Source organism: Anser anser, assembly GCF_964211835.1.
Source record: "Anser anser genome assembly, chromosome: 8".
In the NCBI taxonomy this organism is placed as follows: domain Eukaryota; kingdom Metazoa; phylum Chordata; class Aves; order Anseriformes; family Anatidae; genus Anser; species Anser anser.
The window spans coordinates 21,395,640-21,415,534 of record NC_139728.1 but is presented as its reverse complement, the minus strand read 5'-3'; the positions used below and the strand labels follow the sequence as shown (position 1 = coordinate 21,415,534).

The 19,895-nt window shown below is 51.9% G+C and overlaps 1 protein-coding gene across 14 annotated transcripts in view; it reads right to left on the bottom strand.

The window, feature by feature from the left end:
• Positions 1 to 19,779, bottom strand: part of ST3GAL3 (ST3 beta-galactoside alpha-2,3-sialyltransferase 3) — a 180,295-nt gene extending 160,516 nt beyond the window's left edge. For 5 of the 14 annotated variants that reach the window (XM_083845537.1, XM_083845544.1, XM_083845543.1 and 2 more), the window contains exons 1-2: positions 10,851 to 10,984; positions 10,612 to 10,756 (exon numbers count right to left, since the gene is read on the bottom strand). In XM_083845537.1, the coding sequence (XP_083701663.1) occupies positions 10,612 to 10,726 (115 nt within the window). In that variant the 5' untranslated portion in view covers positions 10,727 to 10,756; positions 10,851 to 10,984. Of the gene's footprint in view, positions 1 to 7,105; positions 9,887 to 10,611; positions 10,757 to 10,850; positions 10,985 to 11,577; positions 12,182 to 14,144; positions 14,472 to 17,224; positions 17,248 to 19,640 lie in introns of those variants that run through there. The other 9 variants (XM_083845538.1, XM_083845541.1, XM_083845539.1 and 6 more) reach the window with 9 other exon arrangements.
• Between the last annotated feature and the right edge of the window lie 116 nt (positions 19,780 to 19,895).

Below are 19,895 nucleotides of genomic sequence, written 5' to 3'. Positions count from 1 at the left end.
AGTGCTCTGACAGCTTCTGTCCGACTCTTCCAGCCAAGCAACTGCAACACGTGAAGCAGTCTATCGTACAGATACTCCAAACTTCCCTTAAGCAGGTCCTCAAGAAGAGCCCATTATGAGATTAGTTAACATCACGAACCGGGACGAGGATAAAGAAAGCTACTTATGGGGTAATTCCACTGCTGCAAAGGCACAAACAAACGCACGACTGCTGAGCAAGGCGTGTTTATACTAAAACAGCATTATGTCAAACACAGCGATTAATACACAACACCTGAGAGGGGCTTTTTAACCTTTTGGCTACACTACTAAGTCTTAAATAAAATCAGCCAAAGTAGCCCAGACTTCAGCAGTTATATTCAAGTGTGCAGGAAAAAAATTCTTACCTTAGTTCTTTTTTATGCTACAACTGTAAAGGTTGCTGGAAGCGAGTGAAATACCCAGCACCGACATTTTTACCCGGCACTATGCAACAGCAGGTTTCTCTAGTCCTTCATCCATCCTTTGAGGCAGAAAACGCAACTTGTATAGGAGAACATATAAAGAATATGCAGCCCTGGTTTATGAGCTATTTTAAATTCTTGATTAAAAAAAAAAAGAAAGTTTTAATAACTATATCAAGAAACTTAAAGCATTCAGAGGTCAGGATGCAGAAGCCTGAAGGCAGTCTCTCTACATAGTGGCATGTTCTCTGTTCACAGGAGCACAAACTATTTCTCAGATCCAAGACATCATAATTATAGCACTAACTTAGTGAGAAACAGCACATGCAGCAAGCAGAAGTAATAAAACATCATATTGTGCAGAAGCTTTCATATTTTCCTAATGCCTATATGGCCTTTTTTTCAATATGCAAACCTCTCAGAAGTTTAGAAATATTCAAACTATATCCTTAAATATGAAATAAATTTAGAAAATTCAATCAGAATTAACACTTTTTTTTTTTTTTTTAAGAACTAGAATTCATTTTGCAGTCTTTACACTGCATTAGCTCTGCCTTCTGCTTCTTATAAAGTACTGGACCCAAACACAAAAGGACCAATATAGAGAGAAATTAATGTTGTAATGACTCATTTTTAATAATAATAAAAGCCTTCCCAATGCTCAAATAGGGCACTTCTAAGCAGAGATTACAGCAACAGTGCTAACAAAAATGCAGAATTACTAATTTCCGAGCAGCATAATGGAGAACCGCCTATGCTCTATTTAGAACGTGACAGAATTGTGTGGGGCAAGTCTCAAAAGGCAAAAAAGTCTCAGCAACTAAATTCACAGTAATTAGATTTCTAATTTTACCCAGAGCATTAGTGACTGCTATGGTTAAAACGGCCTCAACTGTTCCATTATTCCCCACTTTTCGAAAGCTCGCATTTTCATCCTTTGAGCACAAATTCTAGAAGTTTAGTCTGTGCCTGAACATTTTTTTTTTTTTTAAGTTTAAATAGAAGAAAATAGAGTTCTGTGCCTGAGTATGGAGCGCAAAATTCAACTTTTCCACTAGAAAAAAAAACAAAACAAACAACCTACCTTCAAAAAGAAAAACGCAGTTGTGGTATTTATGCAGCTAGAAAGCATGAAGTGCTGTGCCTTTGATGTGGTGACTCTGAAGGCTGCAAACCCCAAACCAGCATTCACAACTGTTCAGGCACTCGCACAGAAGCATCTTAGGCAAGTTCCACGAGCACCTAACAGCAGCCTCATCACCCCCTAATTACAGCACCTACATCAAGCCACCAGCGCTGCCCATGCAAGCCATCACCTCGCCAGCTTTGTTACTGACACTACACTTCTAAACAGTGCTGTGTTTGTACAAATAGGAGCAGATAATCTCTGCCCCAAGCAAGCAACTTCAGCATATTACTGTTCTCTCAATCTAGCAGATGCAGAATGCATTAATACAGGAAAAGAAGCCTCCTTTGGCCAACTGGACGCTGGACTGAGAGCCTGGAGACCTTTATTCTATTCATAGCTCTGCCCTTGAGCTGCTGTGTGACACGGAATAATTTCACTTTCCTGTGCCTCCGCTTCCTCTGCCTTCCTGAGTCCAGTCTAAGCTACCACCCTTCATCCTAAGAAATGTCTCAGTACATTTTTTTGATTAGGATCTCTAGACACAATCGCAACTGAACAGCGATGCTTACGTAGCATTACCGCTATTAGGAGTTTGATTCATTTCTGACGAAGATAAAAAGATTTAATTGTACATATAAATTATTAACCTTGTCAACATTTATTTAGAGTAAGCCTTAGTGTGTGGGAAGCCCTCAGCTACTTACCCATTTGAAAAACTCAACATTTATTGATTTCTGTGCCTTCACATTCTTACTACTTCCTTTAAAGCATTCTATAGCTACGCTGCGTTAACTCTGCTTGTTCCAAGAGGTAAGGGGCATACTTACCCAGCTCAGATGAACCTTAGATTTAACCAGTGTTCCTAGCACTGAAATCCACTGGTAAATAGCTAAGAAAAAAATGACACCTTGTAACAGGGACTGAGTTAAAGTAGGATGGATCCTAGCATCATTTGAAAAAAGTTTAAGACAAGCAACTTATGTGTTTATAAGTTTCTAAAATTGCAAATAACTATTTTTTAACACATTCTGATTTTTTTTTTTTTTTTTTGCTCTCGAACAGAGCAAGAAGAGCTAAATTCTGACCCCCAAAGACACGTACCTTTGATTGCACAAGCATATGGTTATTTCACAATACTAAGAACCGGTTATGAAATACTTTGTAGTTTCTGTACCCGACTAGAATTTCGTGCTAGCCTCACGAGCTATTATTCCTCAAGAAGGCAGTGCATACAAGAGCGACGCACTCCTGCGGTATAAGTCAGCCATCTCGGGTTCCAAAAGCTACTCAGGATTTGCACGCAGAGCACGAATTACGTTCTGCTTGGTGCGTGGGTACACAGCTGCACTCCTTGGGAAGTGCAGAGGTATGCGATTCACAGAGCTGCACCTCGTGACCCAGCCGTACCATCCTTGCAAGTCATCGCCAGGCTTGGCTGGTGCCTTCCCTCAGCCTGGCACCGGGATTTAACTTCCGTTTCCAGCAGAAAAATGAGCTCTGATAGCAACAAAAGCACTAAGTAGCTTGGCAGAAGACGACAATCTGTGGAAAAACCTCTTCTCCAAAACATGCCTAAGACATGGTCAGAATCAGTACTAAGGTCATGGCCAGACTGCAGCTGTCCAGCTCGAGACAAAGCACAACCAGCCTCCTTTTGCCAAGCGTTATCGCCCCAACCACGCCAGCAGAACTGACATGAGCACGAAAGATGCCCAAGGCCAGCCTACCTATGTTAAGGCCAGCAGGGAAAGTCTGTGATCTGTTCATCAATACGAGTGATCTATTCATCAGTATTCACCAAAATCAAACCAGTGCTGGGGTGGAGCGTCCATCAAGCCCGGTAACACCTGAAGGCACGACAGCCACTGCTGCATCAGCTACAGGGCAGAGGCGCAGGCTTCGTGTGCCAAGGGGATGTACGGTGACAGGATGGAGGCAAGGCAGGGAACTGCTCACCAAACCCAAACAGTGAGGTATGGGGAAGAACCGCACAGCGGCTGAGCAGGGGAATCTCAAGGAGAGGGGGGACACAAAGGCACAAATGAGGGACTCACGGAGTGACAAGCCTGCCACCGTGAAGAGAAGCCAGAGCACCTGACTGCTTTAGGATGTAAAACTATCCTAGTGTAGGAGGACGGAGAAGTACTTACTCCTGCACCTCGCTTTCATACTTTGCTGGAAAGTCAATACTGGCTCATAACTAAAGCAGTAACTCGGGGCTGAAAAAGCTGGAAAGGAGACAGAGCAAGTGCAAGCACCGCATTACAGCCACTCCATGGACCAGAGGCGCTCAGGGTGCTCTGCTCTTACTGCTGCCAGCAACCTGCCCCTGGAGCTCCCTAAGCCTCGGGAGCCTGCAGGGAGCTCTCCTCCTGCAGAGAAATGCTCACTCCTGCCCTCGAGGGCTCCATCAGGCACATTTCCCATTGCCCCGGCAGAGTTTTGCCCCGTGCTGTTGTTACCGCAGCACCAGAAATTCCCAGAGGGACAGACAGCAGAGTCCCCGGAGCAGCGTGGTTGTAAAGGATCAGAGAAAGATGAAGCACATATCCACCCACATCCTTCGACCTACCTTGTGAAGCGCCGCTTGAAATTCTTGCATTTCTTTTCTAACTCTTTCACAGACCTCCAGAGGCACAGCCGGTGAGCAGACGGCTCCACGTGTGCCAGCAGCAAAGGGGCAGCAGCCACGGGTGTGCAGGGCATCGAGCACAGGGGGCACCAGGAGCACCCGCATCCGCCTCCAGCCACGACCACCCCTGGGGAGGACACTGCCACGACCAAGTTTCCTGAGCTCCAGGAATTTGGGCTTAGCCACGCTCCTTATTCTGGCAGGCTACCAGGGAGCACAAAGTAAATTGAACAGCGATAACAATTTCTGGGCACCAAATCTATTTTTCAGCGTTCTGCACAGATAAGAGATCTGGCCACCACAGCTGGCGCTCTGAAGTTTCTACTTTCAAGCTCAATACAAGCAAAACATTTCAGCCCAACAGGAGAATTCTTAGAAAAGTTAGTGTATTTTACTAGGCAACTGACATTTTAAACCCCCCCTTTTTTTTTTTACATCTTTATGTCTAATATTCACTGCTCTCTTGATAAGTTACTTCCTGTTTTGAACCCTTATTTCAAAAAGGCATCACTGTGATACTCATATCTCTAAAGCACCTGAAAAGCAGCGAAAAGATCCCTTAAATTTGCTGCTGAATCCATTTTATTTGTTGCTGGATCCGCTTTACAAGACCTTTCTAACCATTCATTATCAGTTTTGGTACAATAAGTACAGCATTAACATGAACTACAGAAGAGCTGAGTAAAGAAACCGACTGTGAAGATCCTAATAACTGTGAACTCCTAGTAACTCTGTTTCTAATCTCTGCCCCTGCAAAGAAAAATAAAAAAAAAGAAGCAACTGTTTCAGGAAGCCCATGCTGCTGCAAAATACTGCCCAAAACAACTCTCAAAAGCAACTAATGCCCACAAGGTTAGCATCTATCAGGCTTTTCAGCCCGACAAGGAGGAGCAGCAGCAGCAAAGTCCACCGTAAAAAACAAACACACACCCCTGAGGCTATGGCCATAGACAGATACAGAACAACTGAAATAAACGGTCAGCATCACCATTTGTTTGTCATCCCCACCAACAGGGACACAAGTGCCTCATAATCCCACAGCACAAAATGATGTGCTTCCTCATCCACCTAACCCTAAATTCAGCCAGCTGAGCTCCGGCCACTTTCATCAGAGATTTACACTCGCAATGCCAAGTTGAGCTGGCCCTGAAATGTTATTTTTATAGGAGCACTCCTGCGCTTCTTTCTCCTGGCAAAGGCAAATAGGACAGTGACTCCCAGATGCAGAGGTCTGAACACGAAGGTAGTGCACATTTTTCCCCCAAAAGGGGATGAGTTTGCCTCCATAGCCTGGCTGCTCACTGGTGCTGAATGTTTTTTAGTTGGTTGTCATTAAAGAACGGAATGGAAATAAGTCAGGCATCATGGTAAGCAAGATCCCCTCCCTTACTGTAGGACAAGTGACAGCCCCAGTAACTCAAGCTACAACTGCTATAACCCTGCCACATACCATCACATGTATGGCGAGGCTTTAACCACACAAGGAAGGGCATGCACGTTCCAAACCCTTGTAAAAAGATCAGTTTCTTCAACACATTCTCAGTCCTTAACATGAGAATTGACAAAAATACCATTTCATTTTGAAGGAGAGAAACCATATGCGAAAGGTACAAGTTTGATTGCTTTTTATTAATTTAGCCTTATTTGCTGTGAGACTGGTCTCCATGGAAATGCAAGCAGACGAAAAACCTGCAACCAGAAGTGAGTCAGTTTTGCCTGTTTATGTCTCCTCAGTTCCCATAGAAACAGATATTAAAAAAAAAAAAAGAAGAAAAAGGATAAGGGTCCTGAAATACCTTCAGAAAATCTCTTCCCAGAGCTTTATCTCTTTGGCTGCCTTTCCAGAATTTGAGTTGAAAATAGCACTAAGCAACAGATGACAGAGTAGTGACTTGGTATTGTTATGGAGACATCAACAGAAAATACCTGGGGATGTTTCAAAAGCCACATTCAAACTGAGAGCTCAAAATCTATAGTTACAAATTGTATTAACTTGGGTTCTGGCAAAAGTACCTGAAGTTGAGTGTATGTTTTCAAATTAATTCAATGCTAATGTAGATACAAATACAATAGAGAACAGGAAAATATGGTCACACTGTCCTCGTCCCAAACGTATTTCAATATTTGGAGAGGCCAAAAAAAACTGCTGCCTTGGGGGGATGAGTCCAATATTTCCATAGCCAGGACATTTTAAATGGAATCATTCCTTCCTTACAACATACTCGTTTTTGCGAAATCAGCTATACACGTACCAGGTTAAGTAACAAACATCAGTATTTAATTTTAACGTGACCATATTCTGCCCTTCACAGCTCTGGGTAAAAAAGTATTCCTCCGAGCAGATAAAGGAAATCCTGAGGCACTGTCAGCAAGGCTCCATCTCCATCCTACTGTCCAGAGATACCAGGGCACTTTCTCACGTGCTGCCTCCTTCACAGTAGCACAGATACCATCTCCTTCCTCCTCGGAGCCAAATGTACCGAGGCACTGGACAGGAGAGAGAGTTGTTAGGAAAAAGGCTGTGGTGCATGTCTCAGCCCTTCAAAGCCTGCTGCTATCACTACCATTATTAGTTAAGAAATCCCTGGCAACTCACTGCCCAGAAACAAGAGTAAACAGAGCTATAATCACCTGCTGCTGTGAGGTCCTTCATGTACGTACAGGAGACCTAACCCTGACACCAACCTTCTCATTTCCTTGTTTGTCTCCCACCTCACGTTATCAATTCTACGTGCTTAGCACGCCACAGTGCAACCCAGCACTTTGAATCTGAGGGACTGCTGGTCCAGGAAGAACTTGCAGGAAGGGGTTTCTCTTACTGCTACTGCCAGAGACCAAAGCTGCATTATGGAAATCAGGAAAAGAGAAAAGAAAAATAAAATGGAAAAAAGGAAAGCTCACCTCTATCCTAAATACTGCTCGCACAGTCCCAGCGATGCCCAGCATTCGCAGTGTTACACGCCTCTTTCTGCACCAACCTGCTGCTCTGAGAGCTAGCAGCATCACCACACACATGGAAAAGACAAGGCTGGGGGAAGAACAGCCCATCCCCATGCTCACAACAAGGATAAGAGAAGGGTCACAGCCGCTGGCAGTTTGTCTTGAATGGAAGAAGCAGCTGAGCCTAATTCAATCTTAACAAGCTCACATTAGCTGAATTCAGTCTATTCCTGTCACAGGAAAGATAAGCCTTAGAGAATTAATTCATTTCAACTCCCCGTTGTGTTTTGGCAAGGTGTAGAGTCACGCAGTAAGGAGAAAGATCTCTCAGAACTCATGAAGGCATCAAAGAGGATAGATCTAAAGTTAGGCAGAGATGGTAAGAGAACCACCGACGTGCATTTTTCGGGCTGTTCAGAAGTTTAACTCCCTTCTTGGAGGTGTCAGAAGTGGCAACAAATGACATACTTCAACTCTTCGCTTACTGTAGCAGCTGAACATACAAGCATCCACGTCTCGGTGTGACCAGACTTCTTACACTCAAATAAATCCCTAACAGCCACACACAGGCGTTTTCTAACACATGAAGCGAGCAAATCACACGAGCACCAAGTAAGCAGGTGAAGTACTTTTCACCATACTCTATGACAAATTTGATTTCTGTCTGGTATTAAACACAGGTGTCAAGTTCTCTAAAAGCAGTCTCTGAAGAGATTACGAGGGTGTCAGATACCAGGACCAGCTTAGCTTCATGCCTCCGCTGGCACAAAGAACGGATTAGAGAGAAAACGTACGTGACCATGGAAGCTAGGGAGTCACCGACACCAAACACAGTCACTGGTCACGTATAAAAGGAAATAATTGAATGAATAAGTGACATATGCAGAAAATCAATACTCCCAGATTATTAAACACCCGGGAATTAACAAAGCTAACTTCCTTTTGCCCTTGAACCTTGTATCAGTCGTGAAGAAATATACAAGGTCACAGATTGAATACCTACAAAACAAAAGCCCAGGAAGCTATCAAACACCATCTGCCTTCTGTACTGATTAGGCAAGGCTCCCTTTAGATAAAAGGAAATATAATTGCAACTGTATACGTCATATCATGTTACACGTGCTCAAGGAGGCCTAATCACGGTTAAATGAGCAACCTCAATTCTGTTATTTGTTAACTTCCAAATGCTTATTTATAGAAGCTTAACGTCAACTCCTTCTATCGAGTTTCCCAATATAGGATTTTCAATTTGTATTTCAAGGCTGCACAGGTTCCTCGTGTATAAAATTACATGATAAATAAAACCTTTTTAGTACAGACTGAACTCTAACGATCAACTGACAACCGCTACCACCTTCACTGCTTTCAAAAGCAACCGTATAAAAATCGTCCCTCTTACATTTGACTGCTGCTTGCACTAAACTTGCAGGGAGCTTGCTGTGATATTTAAGACAATCCATAAAAGTCTCTAGAAGAAAAAGAATGATGGTACAGCGTATACCAGTTGTGACAACTGACAAAGATCGATAAGCTAAATCTTAAAGCTGGCATTGCTGCTTTTTACCTGTTGAAGGAGCTTAATGCAAGCACTGTAATTTCCAAGATTAAATGAAGAACACATTTAAAACACAAGATTAAAATAAAAAGTAGATGTACACCTAAGAAAAAGACGGTGACATCATCTCCTGTCAGAACACCCTGGGTACCTGGAAGCTGCCAGGACGCCCAACACAAATTATTCTAACTTAAGTCATCTTTTCCGGCAGAAGCATTCAATTTCTGGAAATCCACCTCTGCCTACACCTTCGCTGTATGACCACAAAATGACCACAAAACCCCCAAGAAACTGATGTGCCTTAAAACAAGAAGTTGCACACAAAAACCAGAGCCACAAAATCCAGAGGCAGAACCTGAAGAAATTTAGAAGCTGCTCCAGCGCCCTGGTACATGGCACAAAGACAAGGTTCCTCCTCCACATTTAACAAAGTTCACACACAGGTTACAGCCTGAAGGGTTTTGCTGTGCACACGGGTTTTTGTTTGGTTTGGTTGGGGTTTTGTTTGGTTTTCGCTTTTTTGGTTTGTTTGTTATACAGGCTGGGGGAAGTCTCAACACAATTTCTGATGCTATGAAAGAAGCAAAGGATGGCACGTATTGCAATTTGGCAATATAACAGGACAAAGCTGTTCTTTTAACTTCATTCTGCACTTATTTCCATTCGGGAAGGACTTTGTACAAATCATTGACAAAAGTGCTGGTTTTCAGAAGGTCACAACCAAGATTTTGACTCCCTCCCTGAAGCACAAACCTGAACAAAATACTCTCTGTCCAGAAAGACGCTACGTGTCTCCTTGTAGAAATTGAGTCTCGTGATACCTGTTCTAGCACAAGTCACCTTAGCAGTCCTCCTGTCAAATTCACTGCATCAGCGCAAACAGCATCTCCAAGCCATCAGCTGTCAACACACACAACTTCTCAGAGCATGTAACAACAGACATGGAGTGTGCAGAGGAAGAAAAATATCATCAAGCTTATCGGGCATTGCAGCAGGAACCTCCAGCAGCATGCCCAGCAATGCGATACAGGGAAGGAGAATTGGACTGGTGGCTGCTGTTGGACATGAAACCAATCCTCCCGGATCAGAGTTTATCAACTGCTGATCCAGAGCATCAGCCGGCTGCGAGACATCTGAAACAAGCCGCGGAGCAGCTGTAGAGAAGGCTGGATTGCGTTTTGGGCAGGAAGGGGAGAAAAGGAATTGTTTTCTTTATTTTTATTCTCAAAAAATGATTCTCACGTGCAAGCAATCGGCACAAGCAGAACTAAAAGCAATATTAGCCTATATCTATATCAGCCTAATTTCTGTCTCATCACAACTAAACCCTCCTGCGGCATTACCGCGCGGTACAATCCTCGGATTGTATCCGGTGAGGTCGAATGTCTCTTTGGGCTTCAGAGGGTCGGGAGACATCGCTTTGGATGACAGACAGCTGGCAGGTAATAGCGCAGAGGATAGGTGGAAGCTGAGGATTTCTGAAGGGCACAGTAAGATGGTGAGAGAGCCAACATATGTGATCAGGGGAAGAAATCAAAACCCACCAGAGGAGAAAATCTTTGTCTTTTTGTTTTAGGGGATGGCAAAGGGGGAGAGAAGGATTCAGGGAATGAAAGCCTTGGCACGTAACCTCTTTGCTTTGAGGATGAGGAACCATGAACTTAAAGAGAATATTCCAGGGACTGAGGTCCCCGGTGGAGGTTTACAGAGCGTGAACCCCATTTCGCACCCGCCACTGAAAGCCGAGCCCTGCAGGGCTCTGGGTGACCCCGGAGCGGGAGGCACAGCCGGGGGGCAGCACCCACGGGGCTCAGCCTCGCCCTGCGGCACCGCCGGGCCGGGCCGGGCCGGGCCGGCCCCCCCCCCCCCCGCGCTCGGCGGGCCCCGTGCAGCCGCCGCCGCCGGCACTTACTGGAGTCTTCCCAGCGCAGGAGGTGCAGCTTCCAGGCGGAGTAGTAGAGGAAGCCGAGCACGAGGAAGAGGCAGAGCGCCAGCAGCACGTTCCGCACCAGCACCAGCAGTCCCATCCTGGCGTCACGGCCGCCCTCCTACGCCACCTGAGGGACCGAACGGCAGCGTCAGCGGGGCACCGACCCGGCCCCGGCCCCGGCCCCGGCCCCGGCCCCGGTCCCCGGCCCCGCCCGTCCTCACCCTGCCACCACCGCCGGCCCCGGGCTCTCGGCCGCCGGGCGCGGGCCGCCGCCATGCCGGGCGCTGCGGGACCGGCCCGGCCCCGGCCCCGGCCCCGGCCCCAGCCGCCGCCGCCGCGCGCAGGGGGCCCCGCGGCCCAGCCAATGGCGGGGCGGGGCGGGGCGAGGCGCGGCCAACCCGCCCGCATAGCGGCCGGCGGCAGCCAATGGCGGAGAGCGGGGGGCTGCGGCCGCCGCCAATCGCGGGAGGGGCTTCGGAGGTGGGAGGGGGGCGCGCCGGCACCGCCGCCGGAGGGGCGCTGCGGTGGGGAGGCGGTGCGCATGCGCGGGGGCGGCTGGGTGCTCTCCCCTTCCTCCCCCCCCCCCAATCCGCGCTTTAAATCACGGCGCGGCACTCGGCCAATCAGAGCGCGGCGCGCAAAGGCCCCCGCGGGAAATCACGGCGCGGCACTGCGCCTGGGGGGGGGGCGCCGCGGCCCTGCGGCCCCGCCCCTCCCCGGTGCCCCCCGGGCCCCCAGGCCTGCCCCCCCCCCCCCCCCCAGCACAGCGCCCTTCGTGCCACGCAGCCGGAGCTGCTCCCAGGCCTTCCTGGTGTGCACCTCGCCCACCCCGGTGCTCCTTCGGCAGGGAGCGAATGAAAAATGTCAAAGAGAAGGGAGAAGGGAGTGCGGGGAGGTATGATAAAGAGGTAGAAATGGGGGGGGGGAGGGATCTAAAATAAGACGTACCGTAATGAATAGCCCCGCATTTATCAGGGCAGCAATGAAAAGCAGCGATTTCCTGTTTCCACTCTCCGTGATTCACTGCTAGCACAAGGAAAACAGAAAGCCACGTGAAATTAAGGGACCGTGGGTAAGGCTGGTGTCAGCACGGTGGCATTCCCTGCTGTGGGCAAGCCTGGGTGCCAACGCCTGCAGGCAGACACCATTGTGATGGCACAGGCTGAGTCCTGCTCAGCCCACTCCCCTGGGGAGGGGCAGAGCCCACACAGGGCCTGTGGAGAGCTGGGGAGGCCCTGCTGCTCTGAGGCACCACAGAGATCCCAGCTTTACGTTCAGCACAAATGCAGCCTTGCCAGCTTGCTGAATGCGCTGCATCCTTGCAGCTGGGCTCACAGATCCATCACGCTTCTCCACTGGGACACACAGGATGCGTGTGGCATGCTGACAGCCCGCTGGGCCCTTTGGATGCAATTTCCACAACACAAAATCTGAACAGATTCATGCCAACACTCAGCTATCGCTGGCACCAGCAATCCCAGGGGGTGGAGAGGGGCCAAAACCACAGCAGCCCAACCCAGCCTGAGGATCTGCCCCCTGCTGAGCGCACTGTCCCTCACCTCCCCAGGGCTGAGACCTTCAGACACCAGTCATGCTCACCCAGCCGAGGCGGCTGCCTCCCCCCCCCCCAGCTGCGCAGAAGCTCCTGCAGGCTCACGTCCTCAAGCAGCCCCACCGCCTCCTGCTCTGCAGCTCGGTGTCACGAGCACTCAGTTCTTGCTTGCTCCCCTCTGCACCTCTCCATCCTTCCGGCCAGGCAGCGCAAGCTCCCTATCTCTGCACCATATCTGCTCTGGACGTGTTCTGACCTCACCTAAAACACCGCAAGTTGACCGCTCGTGCACTCAGAGCTCAAACTGCCTGCTCGGCGGGCACAGCAGGTGACCTGATTTTGATGAGGAGCCAGATAAGCAGGGACCTGTTGCGTGGAGGCAGATAGCAACAAGCCTGGGGCTTGCCAAGGAGCCTGGGTTTGTCGTTCGGAAACTCTACCCCATGCTATCAGGTGTCAGCGTGCTGGAAGGAGCCCAGCGTGAAGTCAGGCAGCCTACCTGCCTGGAAAAAGCCAGGGAGGCGAGTGCCATGAGTTTATGGAAATCAGGTACCACCACCTGGCAGCTAACAGCCACGAGATGCATTACAGCAACGATTAGTGGAGCGATCTGGTTCGAGTGGCAGGGCTTCAGCCTGAACATGTTCCTACTTAGCTTACACATTTCATTTGCAGGCAGATGTCAAGCTGGATGTTGCTAGGAGAATGACAGCAGGGGAATAATTAAGTCTGATTAAATCCTATCATATTGCCGCGCTGCTTTCTGGAACGCTCTGGAGCTTTCCCAGCGAAACTGACCAAACGCAAGGGCAAGAACTGTGGCACATCCTGGTCCACACAAACCCACTTGCAATCGACTCGCCAAGCCCTGGGACGGAGCCCGTGTTTGCAGAGCGTGTCCCAGAGCATCGCTGGCCTGCAGGCTGGAGGAAGGGCTCGGGGAGAGGACACACCGCAGCTATGTCAGCAGGACCAGGAGCAGGTGGTGCCTGTGGGTGTCCCACACCCAGCTGCCCTGCATCAGCCCCGCCAGCTGCCCCGGGCACTCACATCGGTCTGGGTATAAGCCAGTGCCCACATAACATGCACAGGCCAAAGCTCTCCTCTGGTTCAGCCTCTTACATCCTGATAGGGCTGGGCCACATCCTGGAGACCTCCCGCAGAACTTCCCCCTTCCCTTCCTCTGCAAGCAGGCTGGCACATCAAAACTGCTCCGCAAACGCAGCTTGCGCTTGGTGTCGTCAACCACAGGCACTCCCTCTGCAGCAGCACCTGTTTGCCTTTTTGTTTGGTAAGGTCAAACATCACAAGGTGTGACACGTCAAGGTGAATAACAGCGACGTGCTCTTTTCTCAGCAGCAAATAAAGTTGTGCTGTAACTATCCGCACCGGTTGCCACACACACACATCTGTCTCCGGGCTCCCTCCGCAGCGAGCCTGCTAACCTCATTTGACTCTCTGCCCCATAGAAATTCTCACTGTAATACTCACTCTGTAATCCTTCCCCCCAAATTACGTCATCGCATCAGCCTTGATACTAATTAATGTAATACATTATTATTAATTAAATGCCACTAAATACCAGAGCAAAGATCTCTTTCCAGTAATAGCTAGACAGGGATTACCTCCGCTGATGCACAGGCTCGGGGAATGAAACGTGGGCTGTAACACACTCCTGTTTTGTCTCGATCACTCCAGCCAAACTTGTTTTTATCTCACACGCTTGTCATGCATTATTCCTAAACGCGTGCTCTGCGCTCTGGGGAACACCGCGCTCAGTCTGTGGGCAGCACTCCGCATTTCTGCTGCTCTGGCCGCCCTCCGAGCAGCCCCATTAAACAGCGCCGGCAGCAGTCCCTCGCGAAACGAGTTAAAACAAGCCAACCTGCGCTGTAAAACCCTGCCCCCCCCCCCCCCCCCCCCCCACCTCCAGATGTTTTGAGCAGAGCAGAGTCACACTCACCGCGGCGCAGGCGGCTGGGCAGCGGCAGCCTGCACGCGCGCATCGCGGCCACCCCACGCTCCCCGTGGTCTTCCTCGGGAGAAGGGACGAAGCGGTGCTGCCCGGCATCCCGCTGCACCAGGCTGCGCCACGCGGCGGTTCCTCGCCTTGCCTTAATCCCAACGTGCTACATCTGGCTCGGGCGTATTTTCCGAGAAAGGAGCGAGGCCGGCTGTGACGAGGGGAGCTGGATCTGCTCCTGGTGCTGCGTCAGGCGTCCCTCGTCCTCGGACGAGCAGCCCGCACCCCCTGCCTGGCTTCAGCTCGCGGATGTGCCGTCCTCTCCTGCCTTCTGCTGGACTGAAGAGCCTGTCAGAGCCTGGCATTTGCTCTTGGTGAAACTGTGCATACGCTGTGAGCAACCCCCCTGCCCATCCATCTTCCTGATGAGCAAAATATACGGAGTTGCTTAATTCTCGAACCGCCAGGCTTTTCCTCCCACCCTCAAGCCAGTTTTTGCATTTCTGATCTACGCAGCCTCTCCAATTTTCCTGAATCCTTTTCAAGACACAAAAATCCCACAAAGAGCCTCCCTAATGCTCTAGCGTGGGGATTAAAGCTGCCTTTTCCTACTCCCTGTCTTAAAGGAGTGCTTCGGTCCTTGCTGCCATAGCACCAGACTGAGCCTTCACTCGGGGGGGGGAGGGGGGTCATCCCAAATCTTCTCCAGCCCCACTACTTGGTGGGTCAGAGCCACCTGGGCTGCTGGGGACACCTCTCTCCATGCACATCCCTCACCTGCTCCCTGCCCCAGCAACGTGAATGCCGGGGGGGGGGTGACACTTTCTGGGAACCTGGTGCAGCCTGGCAGCTGCAGCAAGGTTGGAGCTCTCTGGGAGCGGACGTCCCGGCTCTCACCAGCCGGCTGTGCGAGGCGATAAGGGACAGCAAAAAGCACAGCCGTGCCTGCCAGCTCTCAGGCTGGTTTGGGTGTGAAGTCAGCGAAATAGTACGCAGTGCTCCTCACGCCGCGCCCAGCCCACGCGCAGCGCCAGCAGCCGCTCAGGAACGCGGCGCGCTGCTCACTTACTGCGCTCCGCACCGTGAGGCAGCCTGGCAAAGTAACGAGCCGGGTGGAGTTTCCGCCTTTAATTCTGCCCCTTCAAGAAGCCAGCTGAGGCTTTCTTTGAACATTCAGCGCTCAGAGGGGTTTCTTTCTCCCCTGCAGCCCCGCAGGGAAACAGACGTGAAGTGAGACTTTTTCCCAGCCCACGTGGGCTATCACCGTCGCTTCTCTCGTGCACTGGTGACGATGGAGCCCGGCTCCCTCCGTGCCCATCCTGTCCCCCCCCGAGCCCATGGCACAAACCCAGGCTGCTCTCCTTGGGGCAATGCACTGTGACTGCCCCAAGCACCCGGCACGGACAAGGTGCCTGCTTGACAGGTAACAGCACGAGGAGCGAGAAGCAAGGTGGACCTGAATTACTGAGATGATTGCTGAATAAATCCGAATTTCACAAGCCACTGGAACCGCAACGGCAAGAACCTGGGTGGGACACAGGGGTGGCGGGGGACCCGCTCCCACAGCCCCAGATATCTCGCAAACAACATTTTGGTGATGTAATTGCAGCTCCTGTTGAAACGCACGCGTTAATTTTTAACAAATCCTCAGCTGGTGGGAGGCCAGGGTATTTTGAAGAGCTAAAGCAATGAGCAGAGAAACAGCAGATTGCTTTGCGCCCAGGCTGTCAATGGGAAGGCAAAAACGCAGCGAACGGCACCCCGCTGCTGTCGGCACAACACAGACCGTGTCAGAGAAACTTCTGCTTGGGCACAAGGAAAGGTCTGGCCGGTGAGAGCAGAAGCATCCAAGCAGCACGCTTTGGCTTTTCCATAGGAGTCAATGATGATGTAGGATTTTAATTACAAAATGTACGATAAAGAATTAATAAGGCTCACGTTAGATTAACTGCGTGCATTAACAACTAAGCTCTGAGGTCTGTCCACGAGCCAAGATTTAATGGGGAGACATCAGCAACCAGGAACATGTCTAGACCCCCAGCGACTGCTTCTTGGTCGGGTGCCATTTAATATTTTTTAAAATCAATTATCTAGATGACAAGAGGCAGGCTTACATTTGCGGCTGATCCAAACACCGAACGGGCTGCTTGCTGCCACGGTGCAAGACGAACCGCCCGACGGAACAACCCCAACCCACGGCGCAGTCACAGCCCTGGCTGCAGAGGAAGGTGCTCGGGAACAGCCAGGACGGACTGTACTGCGGGATGGAGCATCTCCCGGAAAGCAGAGGAGGGAGGGGAAAAAAAAATGTTTAAGGAAAAAAGCCAGAGAGTGAGCCATCCCCACGCACAGCTGCTGCTTGCGCTTGCATCGCAGCGCCTCGGCTAGGCGAGAGGTGAGCCAGAGACGTGGGGAAGGGATTTCCGAGCAGAAGCAGCTCTGGCAAAGCCAATTTTATGCCAGATTCAGGTCTCAGAACCGCAAAACAGACACAGAAAGCTTAAGAAGCAACACTGCCACCATGATAAAGTATCTAAGGCCAGAAATGGGGCAAAAATAAGGCTGAGAGACAGGAGAACGGGCAACTCAGTTGCATCGCGAGCCCATCCCCTGCCATGCAGGCGGGAACAGAGTGATGCTAAGGGCGCGCTTCAGCCCAGCGGGGAGGAGAGCAAGGTCCAAAGGTGAGAACTTGAAGGCAGAAAAATACAAACTTCAAATTAAGCACGTTTCTTAGCCACGCGGTCACCGAAGGCTCCATCTGTCGCTCAGCAGCTTTAAAGGAGCTCAGACGGCCTTCCAACGTCATTTCAACCGTACGACATCAGTGGCTGGGGCACGAAGGGCTGCCACGCAGTCACGCTTGCCGTTTCGCCCTGGCTCTGTCCCTTTGAGCAGATTGTCGGGCTGCCACCGTTTTGAAAAATTGCTCGTCCTGGTGGATCCGGGTTGTTTTGGGTCAGGCAGCAGCAGAGATGAGCGCTGCCTTCCTCGGGAACGCGGGGCAGATGCCGGCAGGGTCTCGTGCCCCGGTTTGGCACCCAACCCTGCGCCCCAGCCCACTCCCGCTGCCCGCTTACCTCTGAGAGCCAGCACCTCCTGGCCCAGAGCTATTCCTTCTGCCTTCACCTCACCTTTGCCGTGCGGGGAAAACCTGCACATGGCTCATCGCTGAGGGCAAAGACCATGAGGTCTGGGTACTGTGCGGGGAAGCTCCTCCTCTCCCATCCACGCAGCCTCAGCAGCCTGCAGGAGAGACTCAGCCAGAGGATGGACTTGTGACTCCCTCGCACACAGCTTTTTCTAAAACCAGACAAGGCACAGCCTGGGCTGGCCCCGGGGTGTTACACAGGCAGGCAGCCTGCAGCCTTGCTTGTTTCCAGGCCTTTGCCCAGGGACACCACATTTCCCACCCTGGAGCTCTGCTACTTTTTAAATTAACTGCACTGGAGCAAGAAAGCCTTTGTGCAGCCTCAGCAGGCTCATGTGGTGATGGAGCCACACGGCAGCAGTCCTCTCTCCCCACTCTGCTACCTGAAGCCCGTCTTATCTCCATCTGCTCCCTGGATGCCCAATGAACTGAAGCCTATTAACCCGAGTCCACCTGCTGTGGCCATAACACACCACCCATCTTCCTGCACCACGCTGAGCACCTTTGGTGCTCCTCCTAGTCTCTCCCATGCGCACGCAAATGGTCTGGTGCCAAAAAACACAGCATTAAGCCCAGAGGTTCACAGAACCCACTTTGGATTCACAAACCTCTCCAGTTTGCATAGTGCTGATCTCTTCCCTGCGCCTTGAGGACACGGCTGCGAGCCAGCATCAGTCCCGGAGCGCTGCGTCCTGCAGCAGCGGGGCTGTGCCCGTTGGGAGCTTCGCAGCGATGTCACTTGCCATGATTTCAGACAGACACGATGCCCGCGTGACATCTTGCTCATGCTGGGCACAACAGATAGCGTGGGGACAGGCACACTTCACACATTGCACATCATCGTTGACGGCCACCTTCCTTGCATCATTTGGTCCCAGCGCTCCCATGCCCCGCAGCGCTGCACAACAGCCAGGGCCGCATCCTGCAGCACAGGGGCAGGGCAGGCACAGGGGTGCTGGTCCGCAGCACGCTGCAGGATGCAGCCCAAGCTTTCGTACTCTGCTGCAGGGCATGAGAAGCTCTCTGGGAGATTCAGCGTTTGGGCAGCCCGCACGTTCCTGCAGCCACTTTGCATGATGAGGAGTGAGCCCAGGTGGCCCACAGCCCTGGGTGCCACGTGTGCTGGCGGGGCACGGGCTGGTGGCAGGTGTGCAGAGCTGGCAGCCACAGGGGACTGGTGAAATCTGGGGGCTTCACAAACCTGATTTCACAAGAACAGCAAAACTGTGCAAGTCCGGAGGGAGAAGGAACACCTCAGCACGTATTCAATACCATCTTCACAGTCCACTTCCTCACATATTGCTTGCCTAAGGCCAGCCCTGCCTTATAAACTGCACTCCAACCAGAAGTGCCATGCACGGATCGATGCGCATATAGATGATGATCCATATACGTATTTCTATGCATGCTAGATCGTCCTCCTGGCTCCCAGCTACACGTGCACGTGGTGGGGGCACAACCAGCCCCAGCACAGCGGCTGCTGCCAGCAGCCCCGTGGCCAGGGCAGGCTGTGCTGCCTCTCGCAGCTGGGGGCTGTGGCCGCAGCCCCTGAGCATCCCCGCCGGCCGCCCGCGCTCCCCCGGCAGCTGCGCGCTGAGGCAGGGCTGGGAAGGGCAGCTCGCCGCCCGGGTGCGGAGCCAGCCTGTCATCTCTTGCTCATCAGCACGGGCAGCCCTAAAAATATCCCGGGATTGAGTGGGCTGACGGCAGCTGTGCCACAGGCTCCGTTAGGCTGACGGGAATGGCTGTTCCCAGCAGAGCAGCTCCCCGCCTGGGGCAGCGCCAGCTCCCCACCGCACGCCTGGGCACAGGCGATGGGGACCCCATGTCGCTGCCGTCTCAGCTATCCCCGCGGCTGAGGAGGGGCGTGAAGCATCCTGGCTGGGAGCAGCATTGCTGCCTCCACCCCGGGCCGGGATCATCCTTGCTGGGTGGCTGGGACGAGGCAGGAGGAGCCAGCAGGGACGCGCTGGCTCTCACAGGACCAGCTCTCACCCCCCAAGCAAGAGCAGCAGCCCCGTCCCCAACAGACCCACGGTGGCAGCGGGCCCTCTGCAGCCCCCTGACAGGCCATACCGAGCGGGTAGCAGCCTGCTGTCCCCAGGATGTCACAAGTAGCTCCTCCACACCCCACACCCCGTGCCGTGCTCCTGCCGCAGCCCAGGCCATCACACCCCGGCACGGCCAAAGCCCTCCGGCCGCCCGCGGGCTGGTGGCCCTGGGGACAAAGCCCTGGTGGCTGGGCTGCATCTCCCTGAGGGACGTGCTCCAGGCATGGGGCAGTCACAGCCCGCACGGAGCCATCCCCAGGGAGCTGACGGGGTGCCAGGCCTGAGGGACCTCACCTGCTTCTCCTAGGGCTCCGGGGCAGGTTGTGCTCGGAGAGGGGCGAGCTTGAAACACCGCTGAGGCGCCGCGCAGGGCCCAGCTGCAGCCAGACATGTTTGCTAGGAAGGGCAAGGTCTCCCCCCAGGTACCAGGCGCCTCCCCAGAACACCGCACAAGGGCTCCTCTGTCCAGGAAGAAGGAAGGAGCCGGGCGTCTCAGCCCGCCTGGAGAGGGGAGGGGATCTGCTGGGGGAGGCGAGGACAGCCCGGCCC